Raw genomic sequence first — 13,095 nt, 5'->3', positions numbered from 1 at the left:
GCCTCACCCACTTGATTTTCTCGGTGACATTTGATCGTCAAACTGCAAATCGTTCATGTGCAGAACTGTCAGTGTCAGGTCAGCCTCCACACCAGTGAGCAGCCACGGAGGCCGGTTTGCAAAGCTGCGCGGTTTGTTTTCGTTTTAAGCCGTGACATTAATGCAGGTCACATACCGAATGACTGAATGACAGGTTTTTGATGTGCTGAACGCTACAGTCTTGGCAGCAAGAATAATAGGAGGAGCTGCTAACCTTTTTCTCCTCGAAGATCAGCTGTACGGCTAGATATATTATGACCGTTCACAGTAGGTTTGATGAATACGTACCACGCCTTACATGTTAGTGAGGTGTTTATGTTCATGGATGTTTATGTCAGATTTAGAATTTAAGTAGAATTTGAAAAGTACTTACGAGATAGCATTTCAATAGGTTATGATGACTTTACAAATGGCAGAAGGAAAGCTTGAATGGCTTATCAACAAGACCTCTCTGAATTGCGTTGCAACCTTTAAATGCCCTTTAGGTGCAGAACACATTTTATGTTGTACAACATGGAATGAATGGTTTATGCATTTTTTTAATGGAAAGCAGGTATATCACACAACGTCATACGATTCCTATATCAAAACCTCATCATGTGGACTGAAGTGTCATTGTGCATGTGATTTGAACAGTGATATTGAGTTTATTGCATGATGCAGCGGAATTGAATATGCTGTATAAAGGATAATTACAACAGCAACAAAATTACATTTGTATAGCGCCTTTTCATGTTGGAAGGACGTTCCAAGGCACTGGACAGTCAGGACCTGAGCTGGAGGTCGAGATCGGGAAGGGTAGAGGGCAGGGAGAAGGCTTGGTCGAAGAGGAAGGTTTTGAGACACTCCTTGAAGGAGGCAATGGGAGGGAGCGAGGCGAATGGAATGTGGGATGGAGTTCCATAGGGTGGGAGCAGAAAGTCTGAAGGCCCGACCGCTGATTGTAGGATGGGCTGGGTGGGGGACATGGAGCAGGCCAAACAACAACAACATTACATTTATAGATCCTTTTACGTCGGGAGGACGTCCCAAAGCGCTGAACAGTCAGGTGTTGGGGTCCGAGCATGGGGGAGGGGTGAGGGAAGGCAGAGAGGTGGGAGGGAGACCAAAGGCGCGTTCGAAGAGAAGGGTCTCGAGACCGGCCTTGAAGGAGGCCAGGGAGATAGCGAGGCGAAGGGACCGTGGGATGGAGTTCCAGAGTGTGGGGGCAGAAAGGCTGAAAGCCCGGCCACCGATGGTAGGGCGGGTCGGGGAGAGACATGGAGCAGGCCGGAGCCCAATGAATGGAGGGAGTGGGCAGGTTGGTAGGGAGTTAGCAGGTCAGAGAGGTAGGAGGGGATGGCCATGGATGGCCTTAAAGGTGAGGACGAAGATCTTGAACTGTGGTCGCAGAGGTAGGGGGGGACAAGACCGTGGAGGGACTTGAAGGTGAGGACAAGGATAATGATTGCTGCAGAGAGAATTGTAAAGTGTGGAATCTAATTGAGTTTCGGCTTTTATCCACAGTGTCTATTTTTTTCCCTCTTTGCTCTTCTCTCCTAAAGATGCCAACTTTGCTGGCAACCCTTCTGTACCTAACTCAATTGGACATTTTCATTTATGACTTTAGATAATTGTTGGTAAAATCTATGGCAGCGAAAGACATTGTAGCCAATGTCAATATGTAAACATTTCAACAGGAGCACTGGAGAGTGAACAGGAATAGGGAATCCTGGTTAATTGCAGGCCAGTAAGTTTATTTCTAGTGCACCAATTTTTATCCTGACTCAGATTAATTATATAGCACCGATTGTTTTTCAGAAATGCAACTTTCAGAATTGTATAGCTAGATGAACTCACTGGCATCTCTCTGGGACCTCACCAAGTGCCAATTCTTCTTGCTTAGCTGTACATTAATTAATTTGAACTAGATCAGATCATGTCCTTATGCTTTTGTTGTCTCATACATGAACATTTCCAGCAGATGTCAGCAGGATATTTGACGTGGGGTGGGTGGGGAGAGAGGTGCATCCTCACTTTTTTTGTAATCAAAAGGCATGACGTTATCTCTTACTTTCACTCATTCTTTGTCAGAGCTTTAAGACTGCAGAATTCTCTACAATTCCGCTTACAGTTGACAAGCTATTAAAAAAACATACTTAGGACGTTTGACTTAATGACAACATGTTTTCTTTTCTCTTTAACCTTGGTGGAGTCTTGCATTTTGGTCATGATTCTTCATGTAGCCTTTGAATAATAAATAAAAATACTGAGGCTGTATAGGATGGTTTGAATGGAAAAGTCTAAAAGGCACATAACTGCAGGAACTCTCCAAGGGAAGGTTGCTATTGTGAGGTTGATATTTTTATAACAATTATGGGTAGCCATTGGGTATTCAGTTACTGTAATAGTTTTTACAATTTAATAACAATTATGCCCTCCTGACATGAAAGGCTATATACAAATGTAATTTGTTGTTGTTGACTTAAACATTTTGCCCACAAAATACAGTCAATCCACTTTACAAGATACCTTGTGAAGCGCTTTGAGATGTCTCGATGATGTGATAAGGCGCAATACCAAATGAAAGTATTATTATTAGAATATGTGTATGCACAATTTAAGCGAGGAATAAAAGGTTAAATTCTTCGTTATTTGACTTTCATATGCTTTGGGCAAATTTAGGTTTCTATTTAAATATTATAGTCCATGTTCTGCCGTAGATACTGTAGTTGATTTTTTGCAATGTTCTGACTTGCTCTTAAGTTTATAGTTTATGCTTAAAGCTTATATTTACATTATCCTTATTGGGAGTAAGTAGGTGGGGTCTCTTTGGAGTTGAACTCGCTCCAGGGTGACATGTTTGGGAACAGATTCTCAGAGTCTAGTCAATTGCCTGCATCAGTTTGGTAGTTCAGTTCCTGAGTCAGGCAGCGTGGCCCTAGCTGGACAATACTCCTAGGCACTGGTGATGGCAGTCTTGCTTATCAGCAGGACTTGGGGCATTCTAGTCACTGGAGGCAGGGATTCTTTCTACTCAGTTCTTAACTCTGAAAGCCAAAGCCCTAATGGGAGTAGGATAGCCCAAGCTGAACAAGCAATGGTAGGCTTGCCAGACAGCCTTCTCAATGGCAAGCTATGGGATATTAGCTGCTTATACTCCAGCAGTACCCTAACACACACTCTGGGTGCCCAGGGTCTTATTTCATGCCAACCTGCGCCTAATACTCACTGGAATTAGGTAAGCTAGATGCGTCCCTCCAGGGAGAGAGTGCGCATTTCATTCCAACGATCTATCTCTGGAATTTCCATGCATAGGTGGGATGCATGGAATTCTCAGCTTGGTTTGGATACTTTTAAGCATGGTGGTGGGTTTCCGCATGTCAGACACCCGGCTGACCCCCCAGAAATAGTAATGAGCAGTGAGAACACGCACAGAATTGTTGCAGCAAGTGTTGCTAAAACATTTGAATAAAAATATATCCAACTTTGATTTCACTGTTCCAGAGGATACTGTACAATCAATGTAGCCAAAGGTGAAGTAAGGTTTCCTTAGCAATTAGCAATAGCAAATTGTTTGAAAACAACAGAATGTGGCCATTGTGTGATTGTATAAACATTAAACTTCAAATATGAAACTTTGAAAATGTGAGCACTTGACTGGAATTATGCAGTTGATTCATAAATCACACCTAACTATTTTATTTCTGTGTTTCTTTTGCAGCAAAACACACATGTGGACGTGGTTCGTTTTCCCTACCAGGTTTACATAAATGAAGTTCGTGTAATTCCTCCAGGAGTGAAAGCTCACAATAGTCTTCCTGACAACAGGGCTTATGGGTACGTGAGGGGAGAAAGGCATATTTTCCAGTTTCTTTTTAATGTAGTCTGAGCCTCTTAATGTAATTTATATCTAAAACAACAATGTAGGCTTATATTGTGCCTGTTTTATGGGGAAACATCTATTTCAAACTGCTTTACCTAGATTTAGTTGAAGCTTGAGCTGGGAGAGAGCTAGGAAGGATTAGGGGAAAATGTGGTTGGAAGCTTAGTCAGAAAGGTAGATATTTAAGCCAAATTTGAAATTAGAGAAGCGGGGAGGGGGAAGGGGGTGGAATGTAGGGATTTGGGGAAAGAGTTTCAGAGGTTTGGAGCGAAGTACTTGAATGCTTGTTCACTGATTGTGGAGCAGAGCAGGTGGGGACATGAAGCATGAAGTTGGAAGGAGTGACTGGGGTGTAGGATCGCAGGAGTTGCTGAGATAGTGTTACAAGACTGTGGAGGCATTTGTAAGTGAAGATGAGGACCTTAAAGATGATCCACTGGGCAACGGGGAGCCAGTGGAGCTGGGTGAGTGTGGAGGTGATGGGCTCATGTGACAAACTGGTAATTGGCAACCATCTTTGACATCTTTTACATCTTTGGGTAATATAAAGTTTGCATCCAGATAATGTAATGGTACAAGCCTGTGTACAAACTGACTCATTTTATTGTTTGACTTTCTGTCGACAGGGAGACTTCACCACATGCATTTCAGTTAGACCTGTTTTTTAACAATGTCAGCAAACCAAGTGCACCAGTCTTTGACAGACTAGGAAGGTAAGACCCAGTCAAACTCCTGCCATGATGGCAGATACTGAAAGGGACATTTCCATTATCTATCTTGCAAACTCAGACTGAATGTATAAACTTCAAATTCTTGTCCTACTGGAATTCTGAGAGCAGAATCTTATGGATTGAGAAAGTTAATGAAATCATATGCTGTACCATGGGCCTGCTGACAACTATACATTTAAATGTTTTTGGCTCAATTGTGCTTGTCTGCCTATTCAGATGAACATTAAAAATCCAATGAGACAATTTGAAAAAAGAAGGGAGTTTCTCCCAATTTACTGACCCACATTCACTTAGATTTTGAAAAAAAAGGTTACTCACTTTATGTTTTTTTGTGGGACATTGCTGTGTACATTGGCTGTCAGGTTTGCTTATCTACAAATACTTTTTTGTCCTTCAGACAAAATTGGCCATGACTGTTTGTGGCCCTTCAAAATACACATTTACCATACTTGTAGTAAATCTGAAGTGTTTTGAGCTAGCCGCCTGATGTGAAATGTGCTATATAAAATGCAAAGATTATTATTATTCAGACATTATGGGAACATCATTCTCTAACCATGCCTCATTTACAAAATCAAATAACAAGCTGGATAAAGAATATGAAGCTTTTAACTGAATGCAAACAATATCTGTCAAGTTTCGAAAGAATACTCTGACCCATGGTCCAGGCTGAACATTTTCAGAATAAGAGTAAATACATGAAAGAAAGGAACTAATTGGATGGTATGGTAATACACTAGGTGAAAATTATTGACATTGTGTAAAACTAGTATCGTGATTTTTTTAAACAAAATTGACAATTTTCCTTTAAATGTTTTCTTTTCCTCCCCTCAGCCTCGATTATGATGAAAATGCATCTATTATTTTTAGACCAAACAGTAAGGTAAGTTTTTATTTGAGGGTTCAGCTGTGTTTCGCATTGAACATGCTCTATATTTTTGTAGCCTGAAAGTTTTGTGCAGTTTTGTCTTCCATCCTTCCTTTCTTTTAAAGAAAAATCTGTTTTCTTTCTGCTTTAAGTTCCCTGCACCATTACCCAGCTGAGGGGGCAGGTAACTGATCTGCCTTTGCTGGTGATGCTGTTGAATTAACTGCTACATCTGTTGGTAATTTGTCCTCCCATTGCCTTTTTCTTAAAAAGTCTTTGCCTCTGGGAATGCCATTTTCAATGTTCAGTGCATCCTCAATGGTGAAACTGAGGTTGGAAATTCCCCATGAGAGTGAAACCAATGTCCATCCACTTTGCAGCAGATCAATGCATTTCTTATAAAACAGAATTGGATTGAATCTTGTGTGTTTGTGGCTTTTTATTTCTTTGCTTTTTTCCTCTTGATGTGTATATTGTCTCGTACTTAGTTTTAATAAGTTCATGTTATGGTATTTGCATAACCATTCAAGATCATGTTCCTTATTGGATGCTTATAAATGAAATAGACAAACATTGTAGCTTTTTGATAAATATAATATTGTTAAATCTCTATCACCCAATGTCATCTTAATCTGTTTATTTGGGGAATTTATTTTCTAATCTTATCTCTTGTCTTCCCATTCATTCTATGTGCTACCATCTTCCCATTTAGTATGAGCCTTATGTTGCGGTCTGTTTTTTTAAAACTGAGATATTGTAAAGGATGCTTCAGTTTAACCTTGATGCCTTGGGTTACAAGAGGTTGGCTTGCTGGCTTGCTGTACAGTTGAGTGGTATCACAGGTTTTATCATCTGACTTTCCCACAGGGTGTCTTTCTGATCTCAGCAGGCTATAATAATCCTTTAATCCTTGCATTTAACATAGAGCCTTTCACATTGTTGTGACGTCTCAAAGCGCTTCACAGAATGTACTGTAAAGTGTATTGACTGTGTACTTTACTTTAAAAAAAAATATTTTGAAGGAATTAGTATCCCCAGCAAAGCTGTCTGCCAATCGACTAACAACTGGATTCCTACTTACTGTTCGTGAAGTGTGTGGAGTAAGGAAACTTGCCCAACGGTTCGCCCTGCCCGGGAATCGAACCTAGGTCCTCTTGCTTGCGATGCGAGTGCTAGAATCACTAAGCTATAGGACTCCACTAGCAGGAGGCTAGGGAGGGAAATGCCAGAACAGGTGAAGTTGAGTGGCTTTTCGCATCTCTTGTCATTTAATTACTGAGTGGCTTTAGTAAGAGGCAATTTGTTGCTGAGGGATGGTAAATGGAAATTGTAATTTGTGATGAAATACCTGTATGAAAGTTTGGTTTGGATTCTCTGAAGCATAGTGATGGGTTTCTGCGCGAATGACAAAATATAAAGAGCTCCCTTACTAGTAATAGCACTATACACTTTCTGAAAAGCTAATGTGAAGCCGGGATAAAAATAATTACAAACTTATTTACATAAACTGGATTCCTGAAAACTTGATGAAGTTGCAAAAGTTCTTAAAACTGAACAACAACAAATTACACTTGTATAGCGCCCTTCACATCAGAAAGACATCACAGGATGCCGGACAGTCGGGTTTTCAGAACCAAGCTGGCAGTTGGGGTCAGGAGGGGTGGAGGGCAGGGTGGGTGGGGGTGTGGCTGAAGGGACGGTCGAAGAGGAAGGTCTTCATACGGGACTTGAAAGAGGCAAGAGAGGTGGAGGGATTGCGGGATCAAGTTCCAAGGGGTGGGGGCAGAGATGCTGAATGTCCGACCGCCAATGGTGGGGCGGGCAGTGCGGGGACCTGAAGCAGGCTGATGTCCGCCTAGCAAAGAGAGCAGACTGGTTGATATGGGGTTATGAAGTCGAAGAGGTAGAGGGAAGCAAGACCATGGAGGACCGTGAACTGAGAATTGGTTAATGTCTACTGTTTCATTGAGTCCTTTTTATTGTATAGACATTAATGGGTGACAAAATGTTTTTCGCAAATTATTATGGTGACTCAACAGTTTAACAAAGAAGACAACATGGGATGTCAGTATTGGAATCACAGCTTGTTTTGCAGCTGGTGTCCTATAATGGATTTTGTGGCATGAAATACTCTCCCTACCTTTGCTTTAAAGTACTGCTCTTGGGCAATGCTAAGGTCAAGGTGATCATCACAATTTGGCTTTCATTTTTCTCCTGTTGATTATCTCCAGGTTAATACAGATGGAATTGTCCTGAGGGGTTGGTACAACTGTCTGACTCTGGCAGTTTATGGAACTGTAGACCGAGTAATAAGTCATGACCGTGATTCTCCTCCTCCACCTCCTCCCCCTCCTCCTCCACCGCAACAGCAACAACAAACGACTCTTAAACGAAACTCCAAACATGGTAAGAAGTGATTTGCATGGCATTGTCCAGTAAACAATGGTGCCAATATTGCTGCTTTAAAACTATGGTAAATACACAAATTGTGTTGCATTGACCAGAGAAGTTTCAGATTTCACCCATGAGTTGGTGTAGAGGTTAGAAAGTTGGCCTTAGAATTTACAGATTAGAAAAGTAGAAAATAAGTTATTCTGGATCTCTATCCAAAGATTCCTGCATGATTTCTGCTGGGAAAAGAATTGGACTTAGTTGGGATTGCCCCGTTGATTGAATAACCCACTGTGACATTCTCCCCAACCTTACATGTGAAGAATACCACTTGGCCAAATTATTAGAAACTGTATCATGGCATAAACCAGCACTTTCAGGAGAGTATCGGAGGAAAATAACGATTTTTGGATGGCAGATATAAATATAAATTACAGTGTGATTTTTACTTATCCTCTCTTGCTCCCACTCCAAAGGGGATGTTGGTGTTTATTCTGAAGTCCCTGCTGATCTCTTAAATCATCATCAACGACTTGCAGGGATATAGTGTCCTTCACACAGTATTGCGTCTCAGAACATTGATTCAAATGAGTTTGACTTGCTTTGGCTGAAATACATCTCCCTCATCTCACTAAATTCATCTGCTTATGCCTGTTGCTTCTGCAGCCTGGATAAGTCTTAATAACTTTTCAACTTTCTATCAAACTAAATGGAATGTTTCGACTCTTGACTTTTCCTTTTTTGAAGCCATCATTTTTGGTTTGAATTATCAGGCTGGTGCTCGTGCCTCAACCTTTGCTATGACCAAGCATAACTTGCTGATTCATCTCTCACATCCCAAATATAGTCAACCTAAACAATCCAAAGGGTGTTGGAAAAAAAAGGACAAACAGGAGATGGCAAATGTTTATGTGCTTCCTACATGTAGTTTTTTTTGACCAGTAAAGACACAAATAACTTGCCATTCACCATAGCTTGTGAGCTGAGATTGTTTTGACATTAGAGAGGCAGATGGTTTTGATCGAGGTAAGAGTCTGGAAACAAAGGAAATCGCATTGAACAAGTTAGGCTTATCCCAGGGTACAAGAGGGAACTAGATAGAAATCTAAAATAAACTACAAGGGTATAGGGAAAAGGCAGACAAATGGGACTTAAAACGTTGTTCTTTAAACTTTTTCTATGCTGTATATTTCTATGGTTCTATGCTTCTATATTACCTATACTATGGTGCAAACTTTGACACCAAAATAGAGACCATGACAGTTCGGCAGTGCATTTCAAAATCCTATTCTTGTCTGTATTGAGCCACTTTTTAACTCTTCCATCTTTGTAGAATCTGAATGCAGAAGGGCTTCTGTTCTGTATAAGAAGGCGTGAGAGCACTATTATGGTAACTGGATCCATCCACACCTTCAAGAGTGAGGTTGATACATTTTTGGCAGGTCAGGGCATTAAGGGATATGGGGAGAAAGTGGCAAATTGGAATTAAAGGATTAGTTGATGTACAGCTCAGCCATGATCTAATTAAATGCCGGAACAGGATGGAAGAGCTGAATGGCCTACTCCTGTTCCTATGTAATGCAGGTGACTGTACTTTGTTCTGAAAGAGTTTAGCCTACGAAGGGAAATTCTATCTGGTAATTATTGCGTTGAAATAGGCATAGTATGTGGAATGTAGTTTGGCTCAAAGAAAGATGCCTAGGGTGAGTATTATCCTTTTTAATTGTCTCTTTTCAAATGATGATTGTCTGAGGTTCAAATTATTGCCCAGTCATAATACTTCTACTGTTATATTTACAAAGGTTTTGTAGCTAGTCTGTTAAATAGCTCATCGATTAATTTGATGTCTTTGAAAATCTGTCATTATTCTTCATATGCGATTGCAAGAATTTATAGTTTATTTGTTTTAAAAAAATGTGTGTACTACTAGATTGGGATAAAGAGGATCAATACAATGGAAGCCCACCAAGACCACAGCCAAGAGGGCCTCGAACTCCCCCAGGTCCCCCTCCACCTGATGACGATGAAGAGGAAACACTAACTGAGATTGGTAAATTAGTAGATTACTATGCACCATTCCATAACATTTAATGTTCTACTGTCCTTTTCATTAAATAGGATTGGGCTCTTTGGCAACTAATTTAGAATATTTTTATATGTTTAATGCAATTCCACTCTATAGTCTTAATTTATTCTGCAGTTGTGGAGGAGATTTAAATTACCATAATTACTTGATTATAAAAGTTATCTCCAAAATCAGGGTACATCTTACAATCAATGGATTGCAGACCTCTATATACGCGTGAGAAAAGCCGATATAAAGTAAACTTGAGCTGCAGTGTTTGGGAGAAAAAAGAGTTGTGTTTAGGTTTGTATACGATTTTAGCACGACAGAACCAACAGCGAGATGAATATTTATATGCTTAAAAGTTAAGTATAGTGTTAGAAACTGAGATAGAAAAACAAAGGGCAAGAGGGTGACCGAGACAGACATTTGGAATTGAACGTTAGTTGATGCTGACACTCCAGTACAGTACTGGGGGGGTGGACATAGATAGAGAGATTTGAAATAAATGAAAAAATCGATGAATAATTCCAATATTTTGTTATTTCAGTGAGTGCCAATAAAGTGGATGAAAGTGAACATAGAGAAGATTATTTTGAACCCATTTCTCCAGATCGTTCCTCCAATCATCAAGACGAGCCATTCTCTGATGGGGATGGAGAGGAAGAACAGCCAGTGGAGGAGGAAGAGGAGGGGGAGGAGGAAGATGAGGATTCAGAGATAGAAGAGGAAGATGAAGATGGAAACACAGTGGGAAGCATTGATGAGGAGGAAGATGATGCAGAGGAGGACGCTGGGGAAGAAGTTGACGGTATGTAGAGTCATGTTTGTAACACTTACAGAACTAGATTTTTAAAGAAAAGTCCTTCCAATGAAAGATTCAAGTTTGAAAATACTCCTTTTGGAGAACATGAAACCGGTCACTTTCGTGGTAAATTAAGGAGTAAAAACCATGTATCACAATTATGCCAAATTTGGAAGTGACAGATGGATACAAAATTTGGACCTGAATCATAGATAATCAACAACAACAACAACTTGGATTTATATAGCGCCCTCCACGTCAGACGGCGTCTCGGAGCACTTAAATCTTTCACGTCAGATCGGGGGAGGAGAACGTAGTTTAGAACAATATAATGCTGATTCAGATATCCTATTTGGGGTAAAACACTTGCATTTAGATACGTTTGAGTAGAATTCAGCCTATTTTGTATCCTTAATAATGATGATTGGCTTAAATGCAAACTCAATAGCTTACTACCAAACTCATTATGTTAAGGAAATACACCAGAGTTTGTCTGGGAAAAAAAAGCTGCAGAACATTGAGATCCTAAATAAATCCAAGTGAGTATATGTTTTTATTTTGTAGATGATGGATATGAACAGATATCCAGTGATGAAGATGGAATTGTAGATATGGGGCGTGAAAACTACAAATTGAGCTTTGACATTGAATATACTGCTGAAGATCTAGCATCGGTCCCTACCATGGCATATGACCCGTTTGATAGAGACCTAGGACCTCTTTTGTACTTTAATCCCCCCTATAGGACTAAATATGAGAATGAAGCAGCTAGACTGAAGGATACAGACACAGAAAAGGCAGGTGTAGGAAATACAGATGCAGCAGTAAAGTTAAAGGAATTGCTTGACCTGCACAAAGATGACAAAGGAGCCAAGTGGGTAATGGCTTTGGAAGAGGTGCCAGGCTTGCTAGTAAAAGGTTTAAGTTACCTTCAACTAACTGAGAGGGACCAGGATCATCTAAAACCACTTGTAGATTGGAGCATGGATGCATTAAGCCTTCAGACAGCTGTAATGCAGCCAATAGCACTGAATGTCAGGCAGCTAAAAGCTGGGACGAAACTGGTTTCCTCTTTGGCTGAATGTGGGTCTGAAGGAGTTTCAGCGCTTTTAGAGGCAGGCATTTTCGATAGACTGTTTGTTCTGATGTTTGCGGAACATATGTCCTCTTCATTAAAATTAAATACCCTCAAAGCTTTGGACAGTATAATTAGTGTAACAGAGGGAATGGCAACATTTCTGAAAGCAAAGACAGTGGGAGAAGAAAAAAGCGGGTATCAGAGACTGGTAGAGTTTATATTGACTGACCAAACTGTGAGAGTAATGACTGCTGGTAGTGCCATAGTACAGAAGTGTCATTTCTATGAGATCTTATCAGATTTGCAAAGGCTGGCCACCCACATAGCAGAGAGTACTCCTGCTTCTTTAAATGCAAATGAATCAGAGCATGCAGTAACCACTGGGCGGGAGAAAGCAAGTAAGGATCATGAAGAAGGAGATCTGGAGACTCCGATGGATCTTGACCATCTGTTAGAAGCTTCTAACATAAGTGAAGGTGATGTGGAAAAACTTATGAGTATACTCGATGAACTCCTGCACTTGCTGGAGACTGCACCTTACACAATGATTCAGCCTCCTGTAAAGTCATTTCCAACAGCAGCTCGTATCACAGGGCCTCCAGAAAGGGATGATCCTTTGCCTGTCCTTTTCAGGTAATTTTCTTTCAAAAAAAGTCTTTGCATGTAAATGACTCTGAGCGTTGTGTTGTATCTGCAGTCTTGTGTTTTTTTGTGGGTCAAATATTTCGCAATGTTATCAGAATTTAGCATCTTGTAATTCGTCAACTGTTAATCGAAGCAAGCCCATCAGCTGCATACTTGTGCTGAGTGTACCAACTCAACCCTCTATTGCTGTACCAACCATTTTAAATTGTCCTATTCTTGATTTGTACAGTGTGTTTGAAAGCTCCTCCTGAAATGTAATCTTTACTTTATTGTAGAATAAGTAATATGTGTGTGCATTTGAAATCCCTAAAAAAATTAATAATAATTTACTTAATCCATGACTGTTTGTGGGACACTGCTGTGCGCAATTGGCTGCTGCGTTTTGCCCACAAAATATGCAGTCAATTCACTTTACAGTATATTCTGTGAAACACTGAGATGTCTCGAAGATGTGATAATAATAATAATAATCCTTGCATTTGATATAGCGCTTTTCACGTCTTCTAGACGTCCCAAAGCACTTCACGGAATATACTGTAACGTGAATTGACTGTATATTTGTGGGCGAAATGATAGCGCCTTACACCCGGGGTAGTGTCCCAGAGCAC

The 13,095-nt window shown here is 40.4% G+C and overlaps 1 protein-coding gene across 4 annotated transcripts in view; it reads left to right on the top strand.

Annotated features, from left to right (window-relative positions):
- Window positions 1-13,095, top strand: part of virma (vir like m6A methyltransferase associated) — a 51,510-nt gene that overhangs the window by 393 nt on the left and 38,022 nt on the right. For all 4 annotated transcript variants that reach the window (XM_007887941.2, XM_042331792.1, XM_007887940.2 and 1 more), the window contains exons 2-8: window positions 3,743-3,858; window positions 4,531-4,617; window positions 5,470-5,518; window positions 7,735-7,909; window positions 9,825-9,944; window positions 10,510-10,770; window positions 11,329-12,475. In XM_007887941.2, coding sequence (XP_007886132.1) covers window positions 3,743-3,858; window positions 4,531-4,617; window positions 5,470-5,518; window positions 7,735-7,909; window positions 9,825-9,944; window positions 10,510-10,770; window positions 11,329-12,475 — 1,955 coding nt within the window. The remainder of the gene's footprint in view (window positions 1-3,742; window positions 3,859-4,530; window positions 4,618-5,469; window positions 5,519-7,734; window positions 7,910-9,824; window positions 9,945-10,509; window positions 10,771-11,328; window positions 12,476-13,095) is intronic.

Source organism: Callorhinchus milii, unplaced genomic scaffold (assembly GCF_018977255.1).
Source record: "Callorhinchus milii isolate IMCB2004 unplaced genomic scaffold, IMCB_Cmil_1.0 Scaffold2, whole genome shotgun sequence".
Classification (NCBI taxonomy): Eukaryota; Metazoa; Chordata; class Chondrichthyes; order Chimaeriformes; family Callorhinchidae; genus Callorhinchus; species Callorhinchus milii.
This window is presented reverse-complemented; position numbering and strand designations above follow the sequence as displayed.